The sequence below is a fragment of the Neophocaena asiaeorientalis genome, unplaced genomic scaffold (assembly GCF_003031525.2).
Source record: "Neophocaena asiaeorientalis asiaeorientalis breed wild unplaced genomic scaffold, Neophocaena_asiaeorientalis_V1.1 scaffold140, whole genome shotgun sequence".
Taxonomy (NCBI): domain Eukaryota; kingdom Metazoa; phylum Chordata; class Mammalia; order Artiodactyla; family Phocoenidae; genus Neophocaena; species Neophocaena asiaeorientalis.
This window is the reverse complement of record NW_020173729.1, coordinates 1,395,741-1,422,927: the sequence shown is the minus strand read 5'-3', so window position 1 is coordinate 1,422,927 and position 27,187 is coordinate 1,395,741. Positions and strand designations below refer to the sequence as shown.

The 27,187-nt window shown below is 39.0% G+C and overlaps 2 protein-coding genes across 6 annotated transcripts in view; one reads left to right on the top strand and one right to left on the bottom strand.

Annotated features, from left to right (window-relative positions):
- LOC112403409 (restin homolog) overlaps positions 1 to 10,703 on the bottom strand; it is a 43,323-nt gene extending 32,620 nt beyond the window's left edge. Inside the window, 2 exon segments of the mRNA XM_024750857.1 lie at positions 9,294 to 9,422; positions 10,692 to 10,703. Of these exon segments, the coding sequence (XP_024606625.1) occupies positions 9,294 to 9,422; positions 10,692 to 10,703 (141 nt within the window).
- Positions 10,704 to 18,899: 8,196 nt separating this feature from the next.
- MTHFD1 (methylenetetrahydrofolate dehydrogenase, cyclohydrolase and formyltetrahydrofolate synthetase 1) overlaps positions 18,900 to 27,187 on the top strand; it is a 57,959-nt gene continuing 49,671 nt past the window's right edge. The window contains exons 1-2 of one of the 5 annotated variants that reach the window (XM_024750848.1): positions 18,922 to 19,179; positions 22,915 to 22,969. Coding sequence is in view for 4 of the 5 variants with exons in the window: in XM_024750849.1 (XP_024606617.1) it covers positions 21,784 to 21,847; positions 22,915 to 22,969 (119 nt within the window). In the remaining variant the exon portion in view is untranslated. Of the gene's footprint in view, positions 19,180 to 20,718; positions 20,750 to 21,565; positions 21,848 to 22,914; positions 22,970 to 27,187 lie in introns of those variants that run through there. The other 4 variants (XM_024750845.1, XM_024750849.1, XM_024750844.1 and 1 more) reach the window with 4 other exon arrangements.

Sequence of the window (27,187 nt, the reverse complement as noted above, 5' to 3'; positions counted from 1 at the left end):
AGAGGAGTCCTCCTACACCCCTATCTTCAACCTCTATGCCCTTCAAGTTTCACCTTAACTGCCCCTACCTCCAAAAAGCCTATGCTCAGAGTTTACCTGGTATTTCCTTTCATTGTATATGCCTAACTCCCCACCTTCTAATTTTTTTGTGGATGAGAATCATGGTTAATTTATTTTTATATCCTTACCTCCCAAGTGCCTTATTTTAGTAATTTTCACATGGCAGAACCTCAACAAATGCTGAGCTGAAATTGATTCCTATCAAATGATCCCAATTTCTGGTAATCACAATAATTGCTCAAGTCTGTCAGCATTATCTTCATTATTTTAACCAGTAAGTCAGGGGGTTCTCTGAACTGCAGTGGTTCAGCGATACCATGTAAATAATGAATGTCCCCTGGAGTTGTGTAATGCAGTGGTCCCATTTCCCTATACTAGGATATAAGAACTATGTTTTAAGATCTTATTTTTAGTTATCTTATTGTTAGGGTATTTTTAAGATAATGTTAGGTAACAGGTTTCTTGAAAAGTACTTAAGGTAGCATGAGTCTCAGACTCACACAACATTGATTCTAGATGATTCTAGATCTAGAGTTTAATTTTCCTTTTAATGACCAAACTTTGTCAATTAGTCCTCCAGAGGACTTGACAGTTCTAGTTTTTACTTCCTCCAGATAAACAGTGATTTGCAAACTCTAAGATTTAAAAACACTCCTTCATGAGAAAGACAAATATCATATGATAATGCATATATGTGGAATCTTAAAAAAGGGTACAAATGAACTTATCTACAAAACAGAAATCGAGTTACAGATGTAGAAAACAAATTTACAATTACCAGGGCTTAAGGGGGAGAGGAATAAATTGGGAGATTGGGATTGACATATACACACTGCTATATATAAAATAGATAACTAATAAGGCCCTGCTGTATGGCGCAGGGAACTCTACTCAATACTCCATAATGACCTATGTGGGAAAAGAATCTAAAAAAGAATGGATATGTGTATATGTATAACTGATTCACTTTGCTGTACACCTGAAACTAACACAACATTGTAAATCAACCATACTCCAATAAAAAATTTTTAAAAAATAGTCTGACACATGTAGTGGAATATTTAGGAAAGTCCAAAAAAATTACAGCTTATGTAACGAAAAGCTGGCATCGAGCAATATTTTATTGTGATTAAAAAGTCATGACTATATGAATACAAAAAAACCCAAAAAACAACAACCACAACAAAAAACCACCACTCTTGCATTACAGGCATACTTCAGAGATACTGCAGGCCACTGCAATAAAGGAAGTATCACAATAAAGCGAACCACATGAATTTTTTGGTTTCCTAGCGCATATAAAAGTTATGTTTACACTATACTATAAAATGTGCAATAGCATTGTCTCTAAAAAACAATATACGTACCATAATTTAAAAATACTTCATTGCTAAAAAATGCTAACCATCATCTGAGCCTTCAGTGAGTCATAATCTTTTTGCTGATGGAGGCAACTGAAATTGCCTCCATGCTGATGGCTGCTGACTTAAGCAGGTGGTGGTTGCTGAAGGTTAGGATGGCTGAGGCAATTTCCTAAAATAAGACAACAATGAAGTTTGCCACATCAATTGACTCTTCCTTTCACAAACAATTTCTCTCAGCATGTAATACTTTTTGAAAGAGTTTTACCCATAGAAATCTTTTTAAAAATTGGAGTAAATCCTCTCAAACCCTGTCCCTGCTTTATCAACTAAGTTTATGTAATATTCTAAATCCTTTGCTGTCCTTTCAACCATCTTCATAGCATCTTCACCAGGAGTAGATTCTATCTCAAGAACACTTTATTTGCTCATCCATAAGAAGCAACTCCTCATCTGTTCAAGTTTTATCATGAGATAGCAGCAATTCAGTCACATCTTCAGGCTCCACTTCTAATTCTAGTTCTCTTGCTATTTCCACCACATCTGCGGGACTTCCTCCACTGAAGTCTTGAACCCCTCAAAGCCATCCATGAGGGTTAGAATCAACTTCTTACAAGTTTCTGTTAATGTTGATATTTTGAACTCTTTCCATGAATTACAAATGTTCTTAATGGCATCTAGAATGATGAATCCTTTCCAGAAGTTTTTCAATTTCCTTTGCCCAGATGCATCAGAGGAATCACTATGGCAACAATAGCCTTACGAAATGTATTTCATAAATAATAAGACTTGAAAGTCGAAATTAGGGACTTCCCTGGTGGTCCAGTAGGTAAGACTCAGCACTCCCAATGTGGGGGACCCAGGTTCTATCCCTGGTCAGGGAACTAGATCCCGCATGCATGCCATAACCAAGAGTCCACATGATGCAACTAAGAAGTCCACATGCTGCAACTAAAAGATCCCGTTTGTTGCAACTAAGACCCGGAGCAGCCAAAATAAATAAATAAATAAAATCTTTTTTAAAAATGTTGAAATTACTACCTGATCCATGGGCTTCAGAATGGATGTTGTATTAGCAGGCATGAAAATAACATTAACTTCATTGTATATCTCCATCAGAGCTCTTGGGTGACCAAGAGCAGTAATATTTTGAAAGAAATCTTTTGTTCTGAGCAGTAGGCCTCAACAACAAGTTTAAAATACTCAGTAAACCATGTTGTAAACAAATGGGCTGTCATCCAGGCTTTGTTGTTCAATTTACAGAGCACAGGCAAAACAGATTTGGCATAATTCTCAAGGGCTCTAGGACTTGGGGAATGGTAAATGATCACTGGCTTCAGCTGAAAGTCACCAGCTGCATTAGCCTCTAACAAGAAAGTCAGCCTGTCCTTGGAAGCTCTGAAGCCAGGCATTGACTTCTTTCTAGCTATGAAAGTCCTAGATGGCATCTTCTTCCAATAGGAGGCTGCATTGAAAATTTGTTGGTTAGTGTGGCCACCTTCATCTTGATCTTAGCTAGTTCTTCTGGATAACTTGCTGCAGCTTCTACATCAGCATTTGCTGCTTCACCTTTTATGTTATGGAAACAGCTTTTCCCTCAAACCTCATGACCCAACCTCTGCTAGCCTCAAAACTTTTTTCTGCAGCTTCCTCACCTCTCTCAGCCTTCCTAGAATTGAAGAGAGTTAGGGCTTTGCTCTGGATTAGGCTTTGGCTTAAGGGAATGCTGTGGCTGGTTTGCTCTCTATCCAGATCACAAGAACTTTTCTCCATATCAGCAATAAGGCTGTTTCACTTTCTTATCACTCGTGTGTTCACTGGAGTAGCACTTTTAATTTCTTTCAAGAACTTTTCCTTTGCTTTCACAACTTGGCTAACAGTTTGGGGCAAAAGGCCTAGCTTTCAGCCTATCTCAGCTCTTGATATGCCTTCCTCACTAAGCTTAATCATTCCTAGCTTTTGATTTAAAGCAAGAGATGCGCAGCTCATTCTTCCACTTTAACACTTAGAGGTCATTGTCAAGTTATAAATTGGCCTAATTTTAGTATTGTTGTGTCTCAGGGAATAGGGAGGCCTGAGGAGAGGGAGAGAGATAGGGAATGGCAGTAGGTGGAGTAGTCAGAACTCACAACATTTATCAATTAAGCTCGCTATCTTATATGGGCATAGTTTGTGGTCCCCAAAACAATTACATTAGTAACATCAAAGATCACTGATCACCACAACAAATATAATAATGAAAAAGTCTGAAATATTGTGAAAGCTACCAAAATGTGACACAGAGGCATGAAGTGAGCAGATGCTGTTGGAAAAATAGTGCCAATAGACTTTCTCAAAGCAGGACTGCCACAGACCTTCAATTTGTGAAAAACACAATATCAGCGAAGTGCAATAAAGTGAAACACAGTAAAAGAGGTATGCCTGTTATCTTTTACATTAAAGAATCCAAATTTTTGAATAGTTTGATGTTGGATTTGGACATAATGAACCAGAAATATATTCAGAACTTAGCTAAATTTAGGTAACCCCCAAACTCAGATACAGCTTGTTGATAAAAATTGTCAACAAAAGACTTATGTCTAGAATATATAAAGGACTCTAGACTCTCAGAAAACAATCTGATTTAAAAATGGGCAAAAGTCTTGAACAGAAATTTTACCGGAAAGGATATGTGGATGGCAAATAAGCACATAAAAATAGGTTCAGGGACTTCCCTCGTGGTCCAGTGGGTGAGACCCTGTGCTCCCAATGCAGGAGGCCTGGTTTCGATCCCTGGTTGGGGAACTAGATCCCACATGCATGCCGCAACTAAGAAGCCCTCATGATGCAACTAAAAAAAAAAAGATCCCACATGTCACAGCTAAGACCCGGCCCAGCCTAAATAAATAAATAAATAGTTAAAAAAAATAGGTTCAACATCACCAGCCATTAAGGATACGCAAATTAAAGCCACAATTTGATACCACTACACATATATTAAAATATCTAAAATACAAAATAATGACAACACCAAACGCCGGTGAGGATGCAGAGAAACCAGATCACTCATACGTTGCTGGTAGGAGGATAAAATGGTCCGGCTACTCTGGAAAATAGTTTGGCAGTTGCTTTTAAAACTAAATATGCAAATACCATATGACCCAGCTATTGTATTTTGGGGCACTTATCCCAGAAAAATGAAAAATTATGTTCACACAAAAACCTGTACATGCATGTTCATAGCAATTTTATATGTGATAGCTAAAAAACCAACAAGTCAACAAGTGAATGGTTAAACAAACTGCGGTATATACATAGCACAATCTCAGCAACAAAAAGGACCAAACTATTGATACAAGAGCTTGAAGAAATCTCCAGGAAATTATGCTGAATGAAAAAGCCAATCTCAAACGGTAACATATGCATGATTCTTTTGTATAACATTTTAAAAACAGCTTTATTGGGGCTTCCCTGGTGGCGCAGTAGTTGAGAGTCCGCCTGCCAATGCAGGGGACATGGGTTCGTGCCCCGGACCGGGAAGATCCCACATGCCGCGGAGCGGCTAGGCCCGTGAACCATGGCCGCTGAGCCTGCGCATCCGGAGCCTGTGCTCCGCAATGGGAGAGGCCACAACAGTGAGAGGCCCGTGTACCACACACACACAAAAAAGCAGCTTTATTAGGATATAATTCATGGGTTCATCCATTTAAAGTATACAGTTGAGTGGTTTTTAGTATATTCATAGACTTGTGCAGCCATATTGAACAATTTTTTACTTTTTAAATTGAGATATAATCCACACACCATAAAATTCACCCTTTAAAGTGTACAATTCAGTTTTTAGTATATTTGCAGTTGTGCAACCATCACCATGATCTAATTCCAGAACATTTTCATTATCCCCTAAAGAAACCCCATACCTGTTAGTAGTCACTCCCCATTCCCCCCTCCTCCTAGCTCCTGGCAACCACTAATCTGTTCTGTTTCTATGGATTTGCCTATTCTGTACATTTTATATAAATGGAATTGTACAATATGTTGCCTCTTGTGACTGGCTTCTTTTCATTTAGCATAATGTTTTCAAGGTTCAACCATGTTGGAGCATGAATCAGGACTTCATTCCTTTTTATGGCTAAATAACATTCTACTATATGGATATACCACATATTGCATATCTACTCATCAGCTGATGGATATTTGGGTTGTGTCCACTTTTTGGCTTTATGAAAAATGCTACAAAAAAATGCTACAGTGAACATTCATTTACAAGTTTTTATGTGAATATATTTCTAATTCTCTTGTCTATATACCCAGGAGTGGTATTGTTGGGTCATATGATAACTCTATGTTTAGCTTTTTGAGTATATGACTTTTTTTTTTTTCAGTATATAACATTCTTGAAATGACAACATTTTAGAAATGGAGAAGAGATTAGTGGTTGCCAGGATTTGGGGATGGGAAGGAAGTAGGTGTGGATATCAAATGGCAATGGGAAGGATCTTTGTGCTGTTAAAACTAACTGTTCAGTATTTTGATTGACTGTTTAGAACTTGATACACACAAACACACAAATGAGTACAAGTAAAACTGGGGGAACCTGAATAATATTGGTGGATTGTATTGTATCAATGTCAATATTTAGGCTGTTACATTATACCATAGTTTTGAAAAATTTGGGAGAAACTTTGCAAAATCTACAGTGGATCTCTCTGTATTATTTCTTAAAACTGCAAATGAATCTACAATTATCTCAATAAAAATTTCAATTAAAATTAATAATAACTGGTTCTCATATATTTTTCTTTAGCTGCAAAATTTATATTGCCTCCATTCTCCCCTCCAGAACTGGCTGCATCTACCAGCTTTCTACTGTTTGCCTTTTTACTACACTAAGGGAAGAAAACATCTTATCTGCAAAAAACACTGTCATATTGCCCTCACAAATAAAAGTTTCCATGAAAATCATATTTAAAATACTGGCAAAACACATTAAATTTATCTTCAATTTAAGACACTAGACCTTATTATACATATTATCAGTAATTTTTTTTACAAGTTGTTTAACTTTTTTTTTTTTTAATTTTTTCTTGGCCATGCCTCATGGCTTGTGGGATCTTAGTTCCCCAATTAGGGATCGAACCCGGGCCCCCTTCAGTGGAAGTGCCAAGTCCTAACCACTGGACCACCAGGGAATTCCCTGTTTAATTTTTACTACTACAGCAGCCCACCTAGCACTATGCAAGAGTTTTAGCTAAATATCATATTGCCTAAACTAGACAACACAATCACCAACTGAATACTTTAATATTTATCCCTTCTATACCTGGCTTTTCCTAAATATAGCTCTCTTGCACCTGTTTCTCCATTATTGGACAGAAACACATGATAATTATTTTTGTATGTCCCACAAAGAGATAAAGTTAATTATAACAAGAGATTTAAATGTATGCAGTGAAGAGAAAAACTGTCTCATCAAGACAATTGTGTTCCTGTAGGATTAAATAATAGGTTATTGGAAAAGGGAAAGATGACTTATGCTGAAGGTACTCTACTGAAATCACTAGACTTTTTTTTTTAAATAAGTTTGACACAGTTAAACTGTCACTAATTTTTATTAAATTCAGAAAATGCCAATATGAGCTATGGAATACTTTTTAATGTATATAGTATCTAAAATCAAGTCAAAATGAGACCTTGTAGAGCCTTTTAGATATCTGTTTTGACAAATAGATGAAAAATATGTATAGGTACCAAATGCTTTATGTACATGTAGAAAATTGCTTTTAAAAAGTACTTGGAAATTCTTGAAAATAGCTTACATGTTTTCTTTAAACAAGGTTTAAAACCTGTCTTTTTTGACAATTTGGTTTGAAAGTTTTTTTATGAATTAGGCATAGACATAAACCCTAATTGAATCCAAATCCAAATTATCAAAAATCCCAAACTTCAGAATTATTAGTAGTAAGTTATTCTGTGGAGAAGAAGAACAATGCTACCCATAGTAAAACTGCTACAATTTTCAGGGATTTGCATCACATTTTTTTCCTGAAAGAAAAAACTAAGAAATGTCTCCAAAGTGTCATAAGATTTATTGTATCTATGTAAATTATGTTTAAATTTAATTTCCATTGACCTCTCTATGCTAAAAGAGGGAAAATGTTAGCATAAAAAATTGAAAGAAATTATCTATCTATCTATCTATCTACATGAAACCTGGAGTCAGGCTATTGATAGATAAGATAGCAGAAAAGAACTTTAATGAGGTCCTGAGCAGAAAAGAGGTCTCAAGGAATAAAGCCACTCTTATGGGCTGAGTGTGTCCCCTCAAAATTCATATGTTGAAGTCCTAACCCCTAGTACCCCAGAATGTGACTGTATTTGAGGATAGGGTGTTTAAAGAAGTAACTATGTTAAAATGAGATCTTGGGGCTTCCCTCATGGCACAGTGGTTGAGAATCTGCCTGCTAATGCAGAGGACACAGGTTCGAGCCCTGGTCCGGGAGGATCCCACATGCCGCGGAGCAACTGGGCCCGTGAGCCACAACTACTGAGCCTGTGCGTCTGGAGCCTGTGCTCCACAACAAGAGAGGACGCGATAGTGAGAGGCCCACGCACCACAATGAAGAGTGGCCCCGCTCGCCACAACTAGAGAAGAAAGGAAGACCCAACACAGCCAAAAATAAATAAATTAATTAATTAATTAAAAAAAAAAAAGAAGAGACAGTCTTTTAAAAAAAAAAAAAAAAAATGAGATCTTTAGGGTGAGCCCTAATTCAACATGACTGATGTTCTTAATGAGAGGAAGAAATTTGGACACAGTGACCAAGCGAAGACACAGAGAACAGATGACCATCTACAAGCCAAGGAGATAGGCCTCAGAAGAAACCAACTGTCTCATCATGAAAAAAAAAAAAAGGTAATTATGTGAGGTGATGGACGTATTAACCAACCTTATTGTGGTAATATTTTGCAATACGTGTGTATATCAAATCACCACATTGTACATCTTAAATTTACACAATGTTATGTCAGTTATATGGCAATAAAGCTGGGGAAAACATTAAAAAGAAGAAACTAGCCCTGCTGACACCTTATGTTGGACTTCTAGCCTCCAGAACTGTGAAAAAATAAATTTCTGTTATTTAAGCCACCCAGTCCATGGCACTTTATTCTGGCAGCCCAAGCAAACCAATACAGACACCATAGATAGCTACTTATTCAAAAGGGTGGTCAATGTCCCAATAAAAGCATTTAGAACATTTTACTTAAAGGTAACCATAGAGGCAATACAGACATAAGCAGCCACATCATGTTACCTTTAACAATGACAATGGCCTTTGGGATTCCAAATTTGGTTACCTATCTCTTGCAACAAATGTTTAAGGGTGCTTGAGTTCAACTAAGGAATTCCTATAGGCACTCTCCAGTTCATCACAGGGTGTCAAGGCATTTCCTACAAATGTGGTTTCTTTTTCATCTGTTGATATTACTCAGATGTTTCATTAAGTATTTAATAAGAGCAGTGGGTATTTGCCATTTGGCGCTATATTGGAAAGTGGGAACTCACCCTTTCCATTGAAAAATGCTTAATACATGTAACTATTATTATTATATACATTTTGAGCATGGCAGTTCCTAAGCAATGTTCTAATACTACAGCATTCAGCACTAACTCAAAAGCGGCACTACATATTATACCATCTTCAAAGGGACTTCTCTGGCAAAAGACAGATTTGGGTCTACATTAGTGCTCCTCGGTGATAAGAGGCTTCAATATTGAGAAAACAGCAAAACTTGAGTTCAGATAATACTTTGAGCTTTTTATCAGAATGTTTCTCTCCCTACAGAGGATATAATTTCCCATGGTGTTTTATTTTCAGGTAATCCATATACCTCAGCTAAAAGATTCTTGTATTTCACCAACAAACCAGCAAGGTCAGGATGGACTGGGTCAGCTGCCCTTTTGTTGCACGTGATTGGGTTCCTGGTGGGAACCACTTCAAGAGGTGGATCAAAACAAGCCTACAAAAAGAAATTTCAAATTAATTAATTAAACATGTAACTATAGATCAAAAACCGCAATGTTTTAGCCCACACAAACTCAAGTAAGTAACTCTAAATAAAATACAACTTTAAAATATTGATTTTGAGGTGCTATCCTAACAAATGAAATAGGTCTCAAGAAAGTAGCAAGTAACATGTTAACCTAAAAGGCAACTTTACATTTTTCTAAAAATTCTTACCTGACAATTTACAACACCAGTGATAAGTAAATGCAGCACATCTAATAAACATAATTTCTGAGAGTGTAGGAATCAAGAAAACACATATAAAATGTCTGGGGAAATTTTAATTCACATCTAGTAAAACCTTTACAGAAACTTGAACTATTATAAGGTCACTGATGAAAGATTTACCAGTATTTGTTTTATTTTTGATTACAAATCAATTCCTATGCTTCTATCATTATACAAATTGATTTTTTTTAAAAAATCTGATTTCAGTAAATCAACATCAATTTTGTGTTTCTTTCACACCTTACTGAGGGTAAAAATTAGGGAGATTTACCTGTATTGTAATATCTCCTCCTATTGTCAAAAGAGTGTATAATGTTCTAAATTTTAATTAGCATAACTGGTTAAGAACAAAGTTTATATGATTCAAATGAAGCCAAGAAAAATGTGTTAATCTAAATCTCTAAAAAGTATAAATATATCACATGGTGCTTAATGTATTAAAGGAACAAAATACATTTTTCTAAAGTTATCAGGTTTTAGAATTTTATGCTTACCAAGATACTAGGAACATAGGCCTGCATAAGAGAATACAAAATAACTATGTTTAAATATTTAAAAAAATAGAGAACTTTTGAAAATGTGATTAAGTTACAAGAGACCACAAAGAATTAACATATTGGAAAACATGTTGGAAAAACAACCAAATAAGACTCTTAGAAATAAAAAGTATAATCGTTTTAACTTGAAAACTGAATGGACACATTAAAAAGCAACCTAGACATAGCTGAGGAATGAGTGAACGCAAATATGAAGGAAATTATCAAGCATATAGGAAAAAAAATAAATGGTGAAAGAGAGTTTAAAGGCAGAGAGATTGAAATGAGAAGGCCTATCATACGTCTATTTGGAGTCCAAGAAGGCTGCATTCTAGAGAAGGGGGAAGAGACACTATGTGAAGAAATAATGTTTTGATAATTTTACAGAATTGTTGAAAGATTCCAATCTAAGTGGTCTAGCAAATCCCAAGAAAAGTGACTAAAAAAAATTTCTTTACCTCCACGCTCATAATGAAACTGTAGAACATAAAGAAAGATCTAAAAAGCAGATAATAGAAAGGACAGATAATTACAAAGAAATAGCAGTTAGACTGGTGAGTGACTTCTCAATAGTAACAGAGGCTGAGAAACAGCAAAATGATATCTGTAATGTACTAAGAAAAATATATCATCTTTTACTGAGTCTAAGATGCACAAATTTTCACATCTCTGCAACTGGGCTGCAGGTTAAGGTTGATGCTAATTCATATACGCATAGGTTAGCTGAAAACATACTTTTGAATTTCAAAAGAGTGGATAAAATAGTATTTCTTCAAATCAAGGATATAAGGTAACTGCCAACCAGAATTTTATACTTAATTATGTTTTAAGATTAAGAGTAAAATAAAGATATTTTAAACAAACAAAAATTGAATTTACCACCAATAGGTCCTCACTTAAGAGAATTCTAAAGGATGCATTTCACATAGAAAGAAAATGAACTCACAAAGTCTGAGATACAAGAAAGACTAGTTAAAAAAAAGAACAAACAGTAAATATTATGTGGGTATATTTACATAAGTGTTAATTAATTTAAAAAGTGTGATTTATGGGATTGAAAATAAGGAATAGAACCAATGCAGGACAAAAAAAAGCATATACACTGAGAGGAGAAAAACAGTTTAAAGCACTATAAAATATTCATATTTCTCAAGAGTAACCATACAGATTTCAGTTAACTTTGCTAAGTATATATGTTAAACAGCTAATATAACTAGTTAAACCATAGTCATACAGCATATAACTTATAAACTAGTAGAAAAGGAAAAAATAGAATGAGAAAAAAGAAATAAATGCAACACAACAAAACAAAAACAATCAGTTTCTGGTACGAAAGAAGGAGGGAAGAGGAAACAAAAATAATGGGACAAACAGATTACACATATGATGATAGAAATACACCCAAATAACCAGTAATATCAATAAATGCAAATGGACTAAACTTTCCAGTTAAAAGCAAGGATTAACAATGTTATTCAAAAAAGCAAAAAACTGAAAACAACCCACATGTTAAATAAGAGTTTAATGGATAAGTAACTTATGGTATATTTGTACAATAGAATAATTATTGAATAATCGTACATAGATCAACAGAAATCTCATGAAGTAAAAGAAGTAACAAAAACACAAAAGCAGTATAATTCCGTTAAACAAACTTTTAAAACAGATAAAATTAATATTTATTAGGGATACATATATGAGTGATAAGACTAGGAAGTGAAGCAAGGAAATGATAGACACAAAACTCAAATATCCACTATTTTTAAGTTTAGGTGGGAGTAAAGGGATTCAGTTAGTAAGGGGCACACAGGAAGGTTCTAAGGTACTGGCAGTGTTTTATGAAACTAGGTGATGGGTTCATAGGTATTTCTTTTATTACCTAATCTGTGTGTATACATTTTACAGTTCTTTTCTATTTTTTATTCATTTTTTCTATATTCTTTTATTCTATGTTTTAAAAAAATCCATTCACAAAACAAAACTACATATTTTTTAAGATGCATATATATCCAAAGACATATGTCAAACATATTAGACTGAGATGAGATAGAAACGGAGATGGAGAAAAAATAAAGTGAGAGGGGTCTTGCACAGAAAGATGATACTATACCATGAACTAAGCATGATTAACTTGACTGTGTACCTGAGATCTAAAACAAAAGGGCAAATTGATTAAAATGTGCTAAATGTCTTATTTTTAGTACACCACAATATCACTAAGATTTCAAACACCAATAATAAAAAGAAAAATATAATACTATGTTCAATTAGGTTTTTAATTTATAAAAGTAAGAAATATTCAACCAGCAATTAATTTTGTAGTCAAGTTCTTTCAAATATAGCTTGAAAACTTTTCTTATTTCATAGTTTAGAAGATATGAACAAGGAGACATGCTGTACAAGAATACTCACTGTAGCTTGTTTATATAAGAAAAAACTAAAATGTATAAAAACTGATATATTACTATAATTTGTAATGGAATTCTATGCAGCAGTTAACATGCCCAGACTAAATTTATGTGAATCAAAAAGAACTACTCTCAAAAACATAAGATTGAGTGCAAATAGCAAGGTAGAAAGTTATGTCTAGTAGAATATCATTTATGTAATTTTTTATATCCCCAAAACAACATAAGAAGCATTCACATATATCTAAAAACATGGACATAAAGGCTATACATTTAGTTCAGAAGTTATCTCTGAAACGGAAGAAAGGGCTACCCTGGTGGCGCAGTGGTTGAGAGTCCGCCTGCTGATGCAGGGAACATGGTTTCGTGCCCCGGTCTGGGAAGATCCCACATGCCGCAGAGCGGCTAGGCCCGTGAGCCATGGCCGCTGAGCCTGCGCGTCCGGAGCCTGTGCTCCGCAACGGGAGAGGCCACAACAGTGAGAGGCCCGCGTACCGCAAAACAAACAAACAAAAAAGGTACAGGATGGTCCAGTAGTACTTTCACATAGACTTGTAATAGCAGCTGCCCTAACACCCTCATCTCTCACCACCCCAGTGGACTTAGATTTATTGATACTGAAGACACTTACTAAAGAACAATTATCTTTAATGAAACTTTAGTCTCGTCCCCATTTTAATTATTTGATACTTAAAATCATTACTATATCAATTCCTTTTCTAAGAACCAGAGAAGAGACTTAAAAGAACAACTAAAATTTTGGTGAATTGAAAAGGGAGAATGAACTGCTCCTCAGTCCTGGCACAAGAATCATACTGGAGACAAAGGTTTTCTTAAGAATCCTATCCTCTGCTTTTATTTTTATTTCCTTACCATTTTATGAATCTTATGCTCTATTAAAAACAACTTATTAGTTTCACTCATATTGCCTCTAAGAAAAAAGCTACTATGTGGGCCAAAATATATCCCCAGAAGCATGAACTGATCCTGCAGTATCTCAAGTACCACCTCCTTCCTTGGTTCACACAAGGTGAGGGTAATCTCTCTCTCCTCCTGACTCTTATAGTATATGATCTATACTTTTCCTTTGATTGTTATCTCATTCAATATTGTATCATGGGGACTTCCCTGGTGGCCCAGTGGTTGAGAGTCCACCTGCCAATGCAGGGGACACAGATTCAAGCCCTGGTCCAGGAGGATCCTGCATGCTGCGGAGCAACTAAGCCCATGCACCACAACTACTGAGCCCACACGCCACAGCTGCTGGAGCCCGTGTGCCTAGAGCCTGTGCTCCGCAACAGGAGAGGCCACTGCAATGAGAAGCCTGCACACCGCAGCAAAGAGTAGCCCCCACTCACTGCAACTAGAGAAAGCCCATGCCTAGCAACGAAGTACCAACGCAGCCAAAAATAAATAAATTTATTAAAAATATATATATTGTATTATGTAAAAATATTACGTCTCCTACTAAATTAAAGGTACATTAAGAGCAGAATCTATTTCTGGTTTATCTCTATCATCCCATACGAGGAACAAAAACTACAGATTGAACAACTAAAGAACCCAACAGTTCTTTCAAAAAAACCACCCTTATATACAAAGTTAACTTATATAGGTGATAGTACTGTTCTCCCAAACTTACCTTATAGAAATACAATAAAAATATAATAGGAGTCTGAAGTAAAAAGTAAAATACGGCAATATGACACAATTATTCAGTTAAATTTAGGTTTGTACATAACTTTATTTTTTACACAGTCATAAGATTCATCAATACTCACATTAGAAAGATACAGTATGCTATGCTTCATTTAGTGGAAAGTAAAAACCATAAATTTTTACCATATCAGGCACAAGAGAAAATTTCAAATCCAAGGTCAATTCTAGAAGAAACCTGAAGTGTCCAGTATGAGTGGCTGCCCTGCACTATTTACCAAAAGAATGTTTGCACATCAAAGGAGCTGTTGCTAGGTGAACGCATCACAGAGGTCCAGGGAAGGGCAAAGAGACCTCCTAAAGTGATAAAGTAAGGCCTGTGGGTCCTTATTTCCCTAATTAATGAAGTGAAAACATAAATTGGCTTCATCAAGCATGAGCGAACTTAACAACTCTTAGGAAAGTGATCCCACTGAAAGTAAACATTCCAGCAAAGGTAAAACTTATATTTTGGAATTTTCTTTTGTGAAATTCTTGGAGTAGGTCAAATTTTTGTACTTCAATACCTACACCTTATCAAGAAAGAAGTATTTTGAAAGTAGGAGAAAAATGATGATTCCATCTACAATTCCTAAAGCAAAAGATGATTTGTCTGAAAAACTGGTATTCTAATTCTTAGAAATTATGTCCCTCTTGTGTATTCTTGATACCAGAATCACTAGAATTATACTTCAAATATCATCTAATCTAGTGGTTCTCAACCCTGCCCACCCATTAGAATCTCAAAGATAACTTCAAAAAATACTGATACTGGGCTTCCCTGATGGCGCAGTGGTTGAGAATCCGCCTGCCAATGCAGGGGACTATGGGTTCGATCCCTGGTCCGGGAAGATCCCACATGCAGCGGAGCAACTAAGCTCGTGCACCACAACTACTGAGCCTGCGCTCTAGAGTCCGTGAGCCACAACTACTAAGCCCATGTGCCGCAACTACTGAAGCCCACATGCCTAGAGCACGTGCTCCACAACGAGAGAAGCCACTGCAATGAGAAGCGCGCTCACTGCAACGAAGAGTAGCCCCCGCTTGCCACAACTAGAGAAAGCCTGCATGCAGCAACGAAGACCCAACGCAGCCAAAAAAAGAAAAAAAAAAAGAAAATACTGATACTCTGACACTACCCCAAGTTCTGACTTAATTGGTCTGCAGTGGAGAGCCTAAGCACAAATATTTTTAAAAATCTACACAGGTAATTCTAGTGTGACTTTAGGGTTGAGAACGACTGTCCCCCTATCTTTATTTACATATAAAAATGAGGCAGGGATAAAATTAGTATTAATAGGAATGAGAGTAATAGTTTAATAACTAAACAAGGAAAATAAGAAATATCCGTTTTTTCCCTCTAAAACTAGATCTTAAAAATTACATCCCCAAGCAGCAGAAACATAACTATGAACAAGACAGGAAATTTCTTATAAAGCTGAAATTCTGGTGGAAAAAGAAAAAGATAGTAAACAAGTATATAAATAAATAAAATCATTTTAGATAGTGTTCAGTGCTGTGAGTAAAATAAGCTAATGTATAGTAACAAGGAGGTAAGTGAGGGGGCAGTTTTTGATAATGTAATCAAAGAAGGCCTGGTTTGAATATATTAACATGAATCATATTATACATTTTACTGGATAACCTGCCTTGATCTTTTAACAATTTGTGAAAGTTGTCTTACAGTGCATCTATAGTATATATCCATTGTCCCTTTTTTTTTGGTGGTACGCGGGCCTCTCACTGTTGTGGCCTCTCCCGTTGCGGAGCACAGGTTCCGGACGCGCAGGCTCATCGGCCAAGGCTCACGGGCCCAGCCGCTCCACGGCATGTGGGATCTTCCCAGACCGGGGCACGAACCTGTGTCCCCTGCATCAGCAGGCAGACTCTCAACCACCGCGCCACCAGGGAAGCCCATATCCATTGTTCCTTTAACAACTTCATCCATCCTGATGGAGATTTTATTGTTTTTTACTATGTAAATTGATGCTGTGAGGAACACTTTTATACATATATGTTTGTATATACGTGTAATTATTACTATAGGATGAATTCGTAGAAGTGGAATTACAAGATCAAAGAAAGCACACATTAAAGTTTTGATAGATATTATCAAATAACCCTCAAAATTTTTGTAAAAATGGAACTTCTGCAGAAAGGATGCAGTTTTTCAAGCAATTACCATTAACAGGGTTTGAATAAAAATATTTTATCTTTCTATTCTCTGTGAAATGATCGGTTCTCAGTCTTTATCTTATTTGACCAATGTGCAATATACTTGGCAAAATTAGTTACCTCTTACTCCTGTGAGACTCTTCTTCACTTGTCGTCTAAGTCTGCATGCTCTCAGAGTTTTTTCTCATAACACGCTGGACTCTTCAATCTTCCTTCCTGGTTCCTCCTCATCTCTTTGAATTCTAAACATTGAAGTGTCATAGGCATCAGTCCTAGGTCCTCTCTCTACCTACACTCATTCTCTTCCTGGGCGCTCATCCAATCTCATGGATTTAACTATCATATCTCTCGTTTATATGAATATCACTAAGACATCTGGATGTCTAAGAGGCATCTAAAAACATCTAAAAACTTAGTTCATCTCTGTAATGGCAACTCCATCTACCAGTTGCTCAAACCAATCCCTTGCTTTTTTTTTTCTTACACCCTACCTTCCTCTCTTTATTGAGGTTTCTGCTCAAGTCAGATTCCCCAGAGAAGCCTCTCAGCACACTTCTAAAACAGCACTCTCCTGCCTCCCACCACCATTCCCTATCCTCTTAGCTTGCCTATTTTAAAAAAATGCTATGTCTCAATATCTAAAATTAGAGTACATATTTCTTTAATTGATCATTAGCTGATGTGGGGGGGGCAACTTTATTGGTTCACCGTGGTATGTCTAGCACCTAGAGCAGTGTCTTGTGTTGTTGACACAGTAGCTACTCAATAACTATCTGCTCAATGAATGAATGAATGAATTGTACAGGTCACATAGAGATATTATAGTTGAAAACCAGGCCGTTAAGGTGCAAAGGCAACATATTTGAAACATCCAGTTTTGGTCCTAATTTTAGGCACAGCTATGTATCTTTGACTAAGTTATCCTTCAAAGTCTATTTCTCCATCTGTAAATCGGGGTTTATGTCATCTTCCTCAGCAAACAAGAAGCTGGAGTCAATATCTATTTAGTATTACAATCACAAAAGTTTCACTACCTGTAATTTTCCAGGAACATCTGCTTCAATTTTCGTCTTAATTTCAGTTGTCCAGGTATAACATAATGTGACGGTATGTATTCAGAAGTCCTTAACATTTTAAAGTTATTATACAGTTGGCCCTCAGTATTTTTGGGTTCCTCATCCTCAGATTCACCCAATCCTGGGTCAAAAATTATTTTTAAAAAAAAAGTTCCAGGGGCTTCCCTGGTGGCGCAGTGGTTGAGAGTCCGCCTGCCGATGCAGGGGACACGGGCTCGTGCCCTGGTCTGGGAAGATCCCACATGCCGCGGAGCGGCTGTGCCCGTGAGCCATGGCCGCTGAGCCTGCGCGTCCGGAGCCTGTGCTTCGCAACAGGACAGGCCACAACAGTGAGAGGCCCGCGTACCGCAAAAAGATAAAAAAATAAATAAATAAAAGTTTTAAAAAAAGGTTCCAGAAAGTTACAAAAAGCAAAATTTGAATTTGCAGCATACCAGCACCTATTTATATAGCATTTACCCTGCATCAGTCATCTAGAGATTACTTATCTAGAGTAATCTCAGGAGTATGCACGGGAGTATGTGCTTAGGTTATATGTAAAAACTACGCCATTGTTTATAACGGACTTCAGCATTTGAGGATTTTAGTATCTGTGTGTCGGTCCTGGAACCAATCAGAAACTTGCAGGCCCAGTCCTCGCAAACACCCCGGCTGCCTTCCAAGAGGGAGGAGTGCTTGCCCCTGTCAGTCACTAGGCATCCTGTTTATGTAAGGCCCGCGTCCTTTCTCCAACCCCAGATCTGCGTGGGGGAATCTGGCAAAATCTAGACTCGCAAAGCTGACGACCCTCCCCGTACTGTCTAACTTGGGGTTATCCACACCCTGAGGGAGCCACGCGGAGCTCTAGCTCCACTGGCCTGAAACAGCGGGCTGGGTTTCAACCATGGCGGAGTATCAGCTTCACCTGAGGAGATTTTTAAAACAGAGGCGCCACCCAGACTGTCCGATTCAGTTTCGGGGTGGGGGCCCCGACACCATTCTGACGGAGCCGGGGAGCGAGAACGCCGGACGCCGCCCCACACTCCGCAGGCCTACCCCCTGCCGGCCAGCCCGGGGCCACCTAAGCTCCCCACGCGGGAGCCGGAGCACAACACTCCAGTAGAAGCCCCACCCCCTCAGCCCACGCAGGCCTCCGGCGCCCGCCAAACTGGTCTCCCGCGAGACCGCCCCTTGGCTCCGCCCACTGCCCCGCCACCTAAAGGCTGGAATCGGGGGTGATTCCCTCTTCAGCTGCTTCCCTGCCCACACGATGGCGCATTCTCGCAAGGGTCCTTCCACCAGCCAATTATTTCCTCCATCCAGTCTTCCACAGAGTTCCCTCATCTTCCCGTGGCATTTCAGACCCTCTACTCCTCAGCTTTTCGCTAAGGGGCCTACGTCCGTCTGGACCGCGCACGCGCGCATCCATGACCAGGGGGGCGCACGCGCAGTAGCAGGGTCGGCCTGGGCAGTCGCTAAGCGCGTGTGTTGGGCAATCCCGCGCCGCAGTGGAGCGAGTCGAGCCTCGATTTTGTCGGTGTCCATTGTGGGCTGCGGACTTATATAGAGGTCATGGCGCCGGCGGAAATCCTGAACGGGAAGGTCATCTCTGCGTAAGGACCTGTCATTGTTGTTAGGGCGTGTTGGGCTGCCGGCAAGGGCTGTGAGCAGGGTGTGCAGGTCCCTAAGGACCCTTTTTTTTTTTTTTTTTTTTTTTTTCGGGGCCGTTTTGTCTCTGTTTTTCTTTTGCCCTACCCAGGTACGTGGGGAGTTTCTTGCCTTTTGGGAGGTCTGAGGTCTTCTGCCAGCCTTCAGTAGGTGTTCTGTAGGAGTTGTTCCACGTGTGGATGTATTTCTGGTGTATCCGTGGGGAGGAAGGCGATCTCCGCGTCTTACTCTTCCGCCATCTTCAAGGTTCCCCCCTATGAAATGTTTTAATTATCTGAATTTTTCACTGCATTAAGTGAATCCAAGTCATATCCATTCTGTGACACATGTAGTGAAGTAACAGCACTTATAAAAAATGTTTCTCAAAAGCTAGCTGCAAACTACATTCAGCACTATGTACTTTCAGGGAATCCAAATGGTATCCACTTATGATACATGTAGTGAAGTGTTTCAAAAGTCTTCTAATTAAGTTCCTCCTGCAAATTATTTGGAAACTGCATTATAAAGTGCTTTCTTAACATGAAAGCAAGTGTTACTGATTGTGTAATTCAGGTAGTTAAATGTTTAAAAGACTTCAAATAAAATGTTTTAACACAATTGCTGTTTCTTGTTTTTGTTTCTGTTTTTTTTTTTTTTTTTTTTTTTTTTTTTGCGGGAGGGAGACTTGTAGCCTAAGAGTCTGGCCAGCCGGGTGGAGAGGGGGGACATTGTCCTGAGCCCTTCACACCTGAAGGCCGGTTCCCTACAACCAAAGAAAGGGGCCTGGTGGCTGTGCCCGCTGGCTCCTATGCTTCTGGGACAAGTCCTCTTACTCACCCCGACGACTGTGCTCCCAGAAGTGCAGCTGCCGGAGAGAGAGTAGTTTGGGTTGCCTGCAGCATCCCAGTCAGAACTCAGAAATCCAGTTAATTCCCTTGCCCTGCAATTTGGAGGTGCGGAGACTGAGATTAGTGAGGTAACAAGGTTACAAGTCTGATTAGTGGCAGAGTCTCCTTCCAGACCATAGCTTTACCCACTGCACCAGAGTCATCATTTGCTAAGTGGAACCCACTAAACGTTTTCTTTTTCCGTCAATTTCATGCCCCTCTAACAGCTATCTCCTGTGTCCTGGTCCTAGATTTACTTTCTAGTTTGGCTCTTGAGTCCTGACAGTATTTTCTATTCCTTTTGACCTCTGCCATTTCTACCCTATGGGAAGTCTGAATGTTTCGCTAGTGTATATGATTGCCAGACTTAATTCCCTGGGAGTAACACCTGGCTGTTTTTTGTCTGGGAGGTGACTGGTGGGGAAAGATGAAAGTAGAAGGGGAAAGGATATATTTTGTGTGATCCACCTGGAGGTTGCTCTTGGGACCTTGGACCTCACCAGTTATTTGGTAACAACTGTAGCTGGCAACAATAATTGCCCCATGAAGCCCTAATTTTGTGAGCAGAGGTTTTTGAGTGAATTATAGAGTCATTGGCAGTGAAACCCACCTTGAGTTTCCTGGAAGATAGAGATGGTGGACAAAGAAGGTGAGATGTAAATTAGATGGTGGTGAATCTTTCACATTGGTGAGGAGGAACCCCAAACGTTTACATTAGAAATCACAATACGTACATCTGAGTGCTTTTCTGCATGTGGTTTGCTAAACTGCATTGTTTGTGCTTGACCTTCGTTTTTTGTTTGCTTATATTTCAAACCCAGTCCCTTAATCAGTGGCTTTTCTTGGTAAAATCGTCATTTTAGAAAGACTGGTTGTGAAGAGGTAGTTTAGGTTTGCTTCTTGGCAGGCTACTGAGAATAGGTGCTTACTGGATATGTTTTGGTTGAGTGGAGAGCAAGTTAAATATACTTGTAAGCTCCATAAGGGCAAATACATGGATTGCCTTATTTGTGTCTATATCCAAAACACCTAGAAACCTTCTTTCACTCCTTAGTTTTGTGGCATTAAGCAAATTAGCTATCCTCTGTGCCAAAATTTTCTCAAATGTAAAATAAAGATAATATCTAGGCCATTGAATTGTTAGGAGAATTAAATGAGTTCCTAAATGAAGAGCATTTAGAATTGTTCCTGGTACATAATAAGTGTTCAGTACAAGTTAGCTGTTAACGATTAGTAATTAGTTAATGTATACAGAGATGATTGATTCATTATCTCTTTGACAGTGATAGTTGCTTAAGATTCATTCCGTTTTTTTTTTTTTTTAATATTTATTTATTTATTTGGCTGCTCCAGGATCTTCATTGCCACCTGCGGGGTCTTCGTTGCGGCATGCAGGATCTTTAGTTGCAGCATGTGGGATCTAGTTGCCTGACCAGGGATCGAACCCAGGTCCCCTGCATTGGGAACGTGGAGTCTTAGCCACTGGACCACCAGGGAAGTCTGGCCTTGAGATCTATTTCAATGGTTCTCAACATTAGCTGCAGATTAAAATCACCTTGGGAGCTTTTTGTTTTTGATATTTCTTTTTATTTACATATGAATACATACAGAAAAGTGCAACTGTCGTCAGTGTAGAGCTCAATGAGTTTTTCATTACTGAACTTGAGTATCACCCAGTAAGAAATGACATTGTTGGCATTCCAGAAGCCCCTCTCTCACTCCCATCCCATCACCATCCCCAACAAAGGTAATCACTGTCCTGACTTCCAACACTGCAGATTAGTATTGCCTGGTTTTGAACTTTATATAAATGACATCATACAATATAAAGTCTTCTGTGTCTGGCTTCTTTCAGTCAATGTTGTGTTTCTTAAATTATTTCATGTTGCAGGTAGTTGTAGTTCATTTACTCTCATGGCTGTTTTGTATTCTATGTGAATATGCCACTATTTGCTTATCCATGGACATTTTGGTTTCTAGTTTTGGGTGATTATGAATAGTGCTATGAGCATTCTTTCATATGTCTTTTCATGGAACATATAATATATACCTTTCTGTTGGTTACATCCCTAAGAGTAGAATTGTGGAGTAATAGGACATATATATGAGCAGTTTTATATAAGTAGAAATTGCCAATCTTTTCCAAGGTAGTTTTACTAAATTATATTCATAGGAAGCTTCAATGCTTGGTACCACACAGACTGATTTAATTGGAATTTCTAGCAATAAGCCACTGGACTCAATATTTTAAAAATCTTTTAAAAGCTCATTGTTTGATTCTAATGCATCTTGAAGGTTGAGAACCACTTATCTAAAGCCTTAACTCTTTTTTTTTTTTAATATTATTTTTTTATTTACTTGGTTGCGCTGGGTCTTAGTTGCGGCACACGGGCTCCTCAGCTGTGGCATGCGAACTTAGTTGCGGCATGCATGTGGCATCTAGTTCCCTGACCAGGGATTGAACCCAGGTCTCCTGCATTGGGGCCACGGAGTCTCAACCACTGTGCCACCAGGGAAGTCCCTAAAGCCTTAATGCTTAAGTCCAAGTTTCATCAATGAGGAGGAATAGGGCAGTGATTTGGTGGCAGGTACTGAAAGCATTCTCCGGAAATGACTGTTCCAGGTACTGTTCCTCTCCCTTGTTGGCTCAGAAGTAACATAGCTAACCTTTTACAGTGCCCCGTGGTTGAGGGCAATCAATTGAACTAATTGATACTAGTTCCTACTAACACAATTCATAAACAAGCACTAAGACTAAGGATTTTGCGCTTACTGAAGATTTTTCTTTAATGTGCTTATAAATGGCTCTTTCAGATGCTGCCACAGCTTGGCACCTTGACCTTCATGGAGAGCTTGACTCCAGGAGCAGGTAGAGCTCACAATTCCTTAGAGAAGAGGAACTCTGGAACGGGGGACAGCCTGCTTGGTTGATGAAGTAGTGCAGTCCCTCAGCTCCCCATGCTGAGGCTGCAGCAGGCAGCTGAGCCTTGGCCATGGCCCTGGGGGAATCCTGAACAAGAAGGTGGTTCTTAGAACTTGAGCAGGTTGGGCTGCAGGTAGAAGGTCTGGGCAGGGTGTCCCTACCTTCCTCTTTTACTAGGCCAGGGACACTCTTGAGAGGAAAGGTAAGTGAACTTCTTGCATTGCAGCCAGGGATCCTGGAGTCAAAGGGAAGGGTCCCTCATTCCCCAGATTTGCAGGTCAGCTTCCTTGTTTGCCACCACTGTTGGGCCTCTCTGGGGACCAATGTGCAAGCCTTCAAGCTCCCTGGGCAGCTTCTTGTCTGATGTAGTATATGAATTGTAAAATTTCTTCCTTGAGGGAGGAAGGATGGGGCAAGTCAAGAAATCCACAGTCAGAATTTCTCTAAAATCTAGTTCACTGCCCATCCTATCCTGCAAGCTGAGGAAATAGTTGAGGCAAGAAGAGTGATGTGATTTGGCCAAAGGTTACTTGGTTGGTTAATGGCAGAGGCTCAGTTAGAACCAAGGTCTTAACCCAGTACATGGTGCTTCTTACTTTGTCAGGCACTTACTACTTTTGCTAAAAGGAATTTCATAAACTAATTTTTTTTTCTTTATAGCAGTCTTCCTCTTGCCGTGCTTCCCATTCTGCTGAGAAGGCCATCCCTGACTTTTCTCTACTTTTATTTATTCTCCCTTTATATCTTTCTGGTAGCCAGGACTGGACAAAATTCATCATTCCAGATTCCTTCTCTGCCTATGGGAAACCTGGATCTAGTTGCCACTTGTGTCCCTTTGGAAGGAACACTTCCATTTCTTCCTTAGGGGAGTTCCAAGGTTATAGCCTGAATTTGAAAACTGGGGGAGATCTGAGGGTTAGGGACAAATATCTATTTTTGGACATTTATTCACTTAATAAATATCTGTGTGCCTCCTATATGCCAGGCACTCTTCAAAGCCACGAGACTATAACAGTCAACAAAACAGCCCACATCCCTACCCTCGTGGAGTCTCTTGTCCTGATACGTAGAGACAGATGGTAAAATTGGTAAAACAGAATGTAAGGTAGTGAGAAATGCCAAAGAGAAAACCAGAGCAGGGAAGAGGGACAGATTTCAGAGGCATGGGGGTTATAATTTTGAATATGGGAATTAAGCTCATACTCATTGTGAAAGGAACTTCTGGGCGAAGATTTGAAGGAGGCGGGGCCGTGAGCCTGCCAATGTAAGAGGGTTCCTGACCAAAAACACAGCCTGTGCCATGGACCCTTGACCTCACCAGTTATTAAATGACTGCTTTGGGGTCAGAAGTGATGGCCTCCGAGCAGCTGAAGGTGAGTAGAAGGGCTGAGGAAAAGAGCACTGATGGTGGTGAGAGCCTACCCTGGCTTAAGGGAGGACCTCCTAAAGAGATTATACAAAGGCAGGGGTGGAAAATAGTGTCAGAAGAACTGCCCTGATTTGGCTTTTAGACCAGAAACCACAATTCTTATATACGTGTGCTTTTCAGAGTGGGGCCTACTAAGTGTTGTATGATTTGTTTGACCTTTCCTTCCGTTTGTTTGCTATAGTTGAGCCTGCTCCCTCCATGGGTGGCATTTTTCTTGATTAAATCTTTTAGAAAGACTGAAGAGACAGATGGTTTGCCACTTGTCAGGCCACTGAGAGAAGGTGCTCTGAGTTGTGGGTTGAGCAGAGCGGGTTGGTGTGTTTGTAACACAGCTCCCTGTGGGTGGTATCCCCAGAGCTAGTCACAGTGCTGCTCCCTCCTCCAGAATCAGGGGGTGACTTAGTTTACCTACTTGTGCCTTAACTTCCTCATCTATATGTTGGCCACCTAATTCACAAGGTTGTCAAAATTGAATGAGTCATGACTTGTAAAGCATTTAGAGCAGTCTCTGGCACATAGTTAAGTTTTAATAAATTGGTACTTAGTACCTGTTGAATAAGCAAGTGATGTTTGTGTTTATCCAAGCTTTATCTGCGGCAGCTGGCTTATTATCTTGAGCCTTAAAATTAGAATGTATCCTATTTTTCAAAGATAAAAATGGAACCATGACTATATGTTTAGCTACAGGGCTAGAAGAACTATGTTCTGTAAAAAGAGTTTGCTCACCACAGTGAAGTTGATAAGCTTTTCATTTTGTCCTGTAGATAAAGTACCTGAAGGCCTTTTTGTGCTTAAAAAGATTTGCCTGTAATGAGCTCCAAAGTGTGGGCCTTTCTGAAGGTCCATGGAACCTTGACTGTCAAAGCTGGCTTCACTCTGGGAGCCTGTGCAGGAGAGCAAGTGAGAGTTCCTGAGAGTGGGACCTTCTGCTGGGTCCTAACGAGGCCCCCCGGCCAGGCTATTGGATGTGTTGCTATTGTGAAGAGTGCTGCTATGAACATAAGGGTGCATGTATCTTTTTGAATTATAGTTTTGTCCAGATTTATGCCCAGGAGTGGGATTGCTGGATCATTTGGCAACTCTATTTTTAGTTTTTTGAGGAACCTCCATGCTGTTTTCCATAGTGGCTGCACCAATTTACATTCCCACCAACAGTGCAAGAGGGTTCCCTTTTCTCCACACCCTCTCCAGCACTTATTGTTTGTAGATTTTTTGATGATGACTATTCTGACTAGTGTGAGGTGGTACCTCATTGTAGTTTTGATTTGCATTTCTCTAATTAGTCATGTTGAGCATCTTTTCATGTGCCTGTTGGTCATCTGTATGTCTTCTTTGGAGAAATGTCTATTTAGGTCTTCTGACCGTTTTTTTTTGATTGGGTTGCTTGTTTTTTATTGAGTTATGTGAGTTGTTTATATATTTTGGAAATTAAGCCCTTGTTGGTTGCATCATTTGCAAATATGTTCTTCAACAAGGACATAATTTAATCTTTTAATTTGACTTAACTAACTAGGAATTTGAAATATATGCCTTTCTTGGAACACTAGGTGGCCTCAATTGTTTTTACAAGGAACTACATATTAAGTTTTTCAGAAAATTTGAAGAATTTTTTAGCAGTGTAACAGTTGTAATGAAACATAAAACAGCAAATGAACAAAATGAAAATAAAGCAGATGAAATCAGACATTTGTGTTGTACTGCATTGTAAAATCTTATAACAACAGTCTCCTTGTGGGGGTGGGGGAGGGTGAGAAATGTCTGTCCTTGTTTAGAATAGCCCTGCATGTTGAAGATGAATGTTCTTGATTTTTTCTCTGATTAGTTACTTAAAGCCCTATTCTGTGGACCATTTTTTTTTAAAATTTATTTATTTATTGGCTGCATTGGGTCTTCGTTGCTGTGCGCGGGCTTTCTCTAGTTGCATTGAGCGGGGGCTACTTTTCGTTGCCGTGCACTGGCCTCTCATTGCAGTGGCTTCTCTTGTTGGGGAGCACAGGCTCTAGGCGTGCGCACCTCAGCAGTTGTGGCATGCGGGCTCTAAAGCACAGGCTCAGTAGCTGTGGCACACGGGCTTAGTTGCTCCGCGGCATGCGGGATCTTCCTGGACCAGGGCTCGAACCCGTGTCCCCCGCATTGGCAGGCGGATTCTTAACCACTGTGCCACCAGGGAAGTCCCCTCTGTGGACCTTTTGAAGATCATTTGCAAATTCCTCTAAGCCTGTGTGCTACATTTCAGTGTTTGTTGACTGGGCAGCTTTTTTCCCGTCATGTAGATTTCTTAGCCATGTAGCTAAATACCCATTACCGCCTCCTTTTCCTACCTGTAGCTTCTGTTGAAATGTCCTTGTTACGTTATATTTTAGCAATGCTTTTTCTTTCTCAGTCATAAAATGTCCAAAATTTGAAAATAGGCCATTATGTAAAACAGAATGAGTTGGAATTCATAGTGGACTTTTTGAGGAATAATTGTATAAGACTTGAGTCAAGAGATCTGGGTGACTGTTAGAGATATTAGGCGCTGACTAGGACTCTTCAAGGGTGATGCGATTCTGTAGGGGTGTACACCTTTGACTTTTGTTGACTAGGCTCTTTGACAACTATATGTGGGAGAAGTCAACTTGGAGAAAACTGATAGTCACGCAAATAACTCTTATCCATAGAGATTCAAACAAATTTTGACAGGTTGAACTATAAATGATTTCCACTGTGATTTTTGCACCTTAGAAAAGATAACC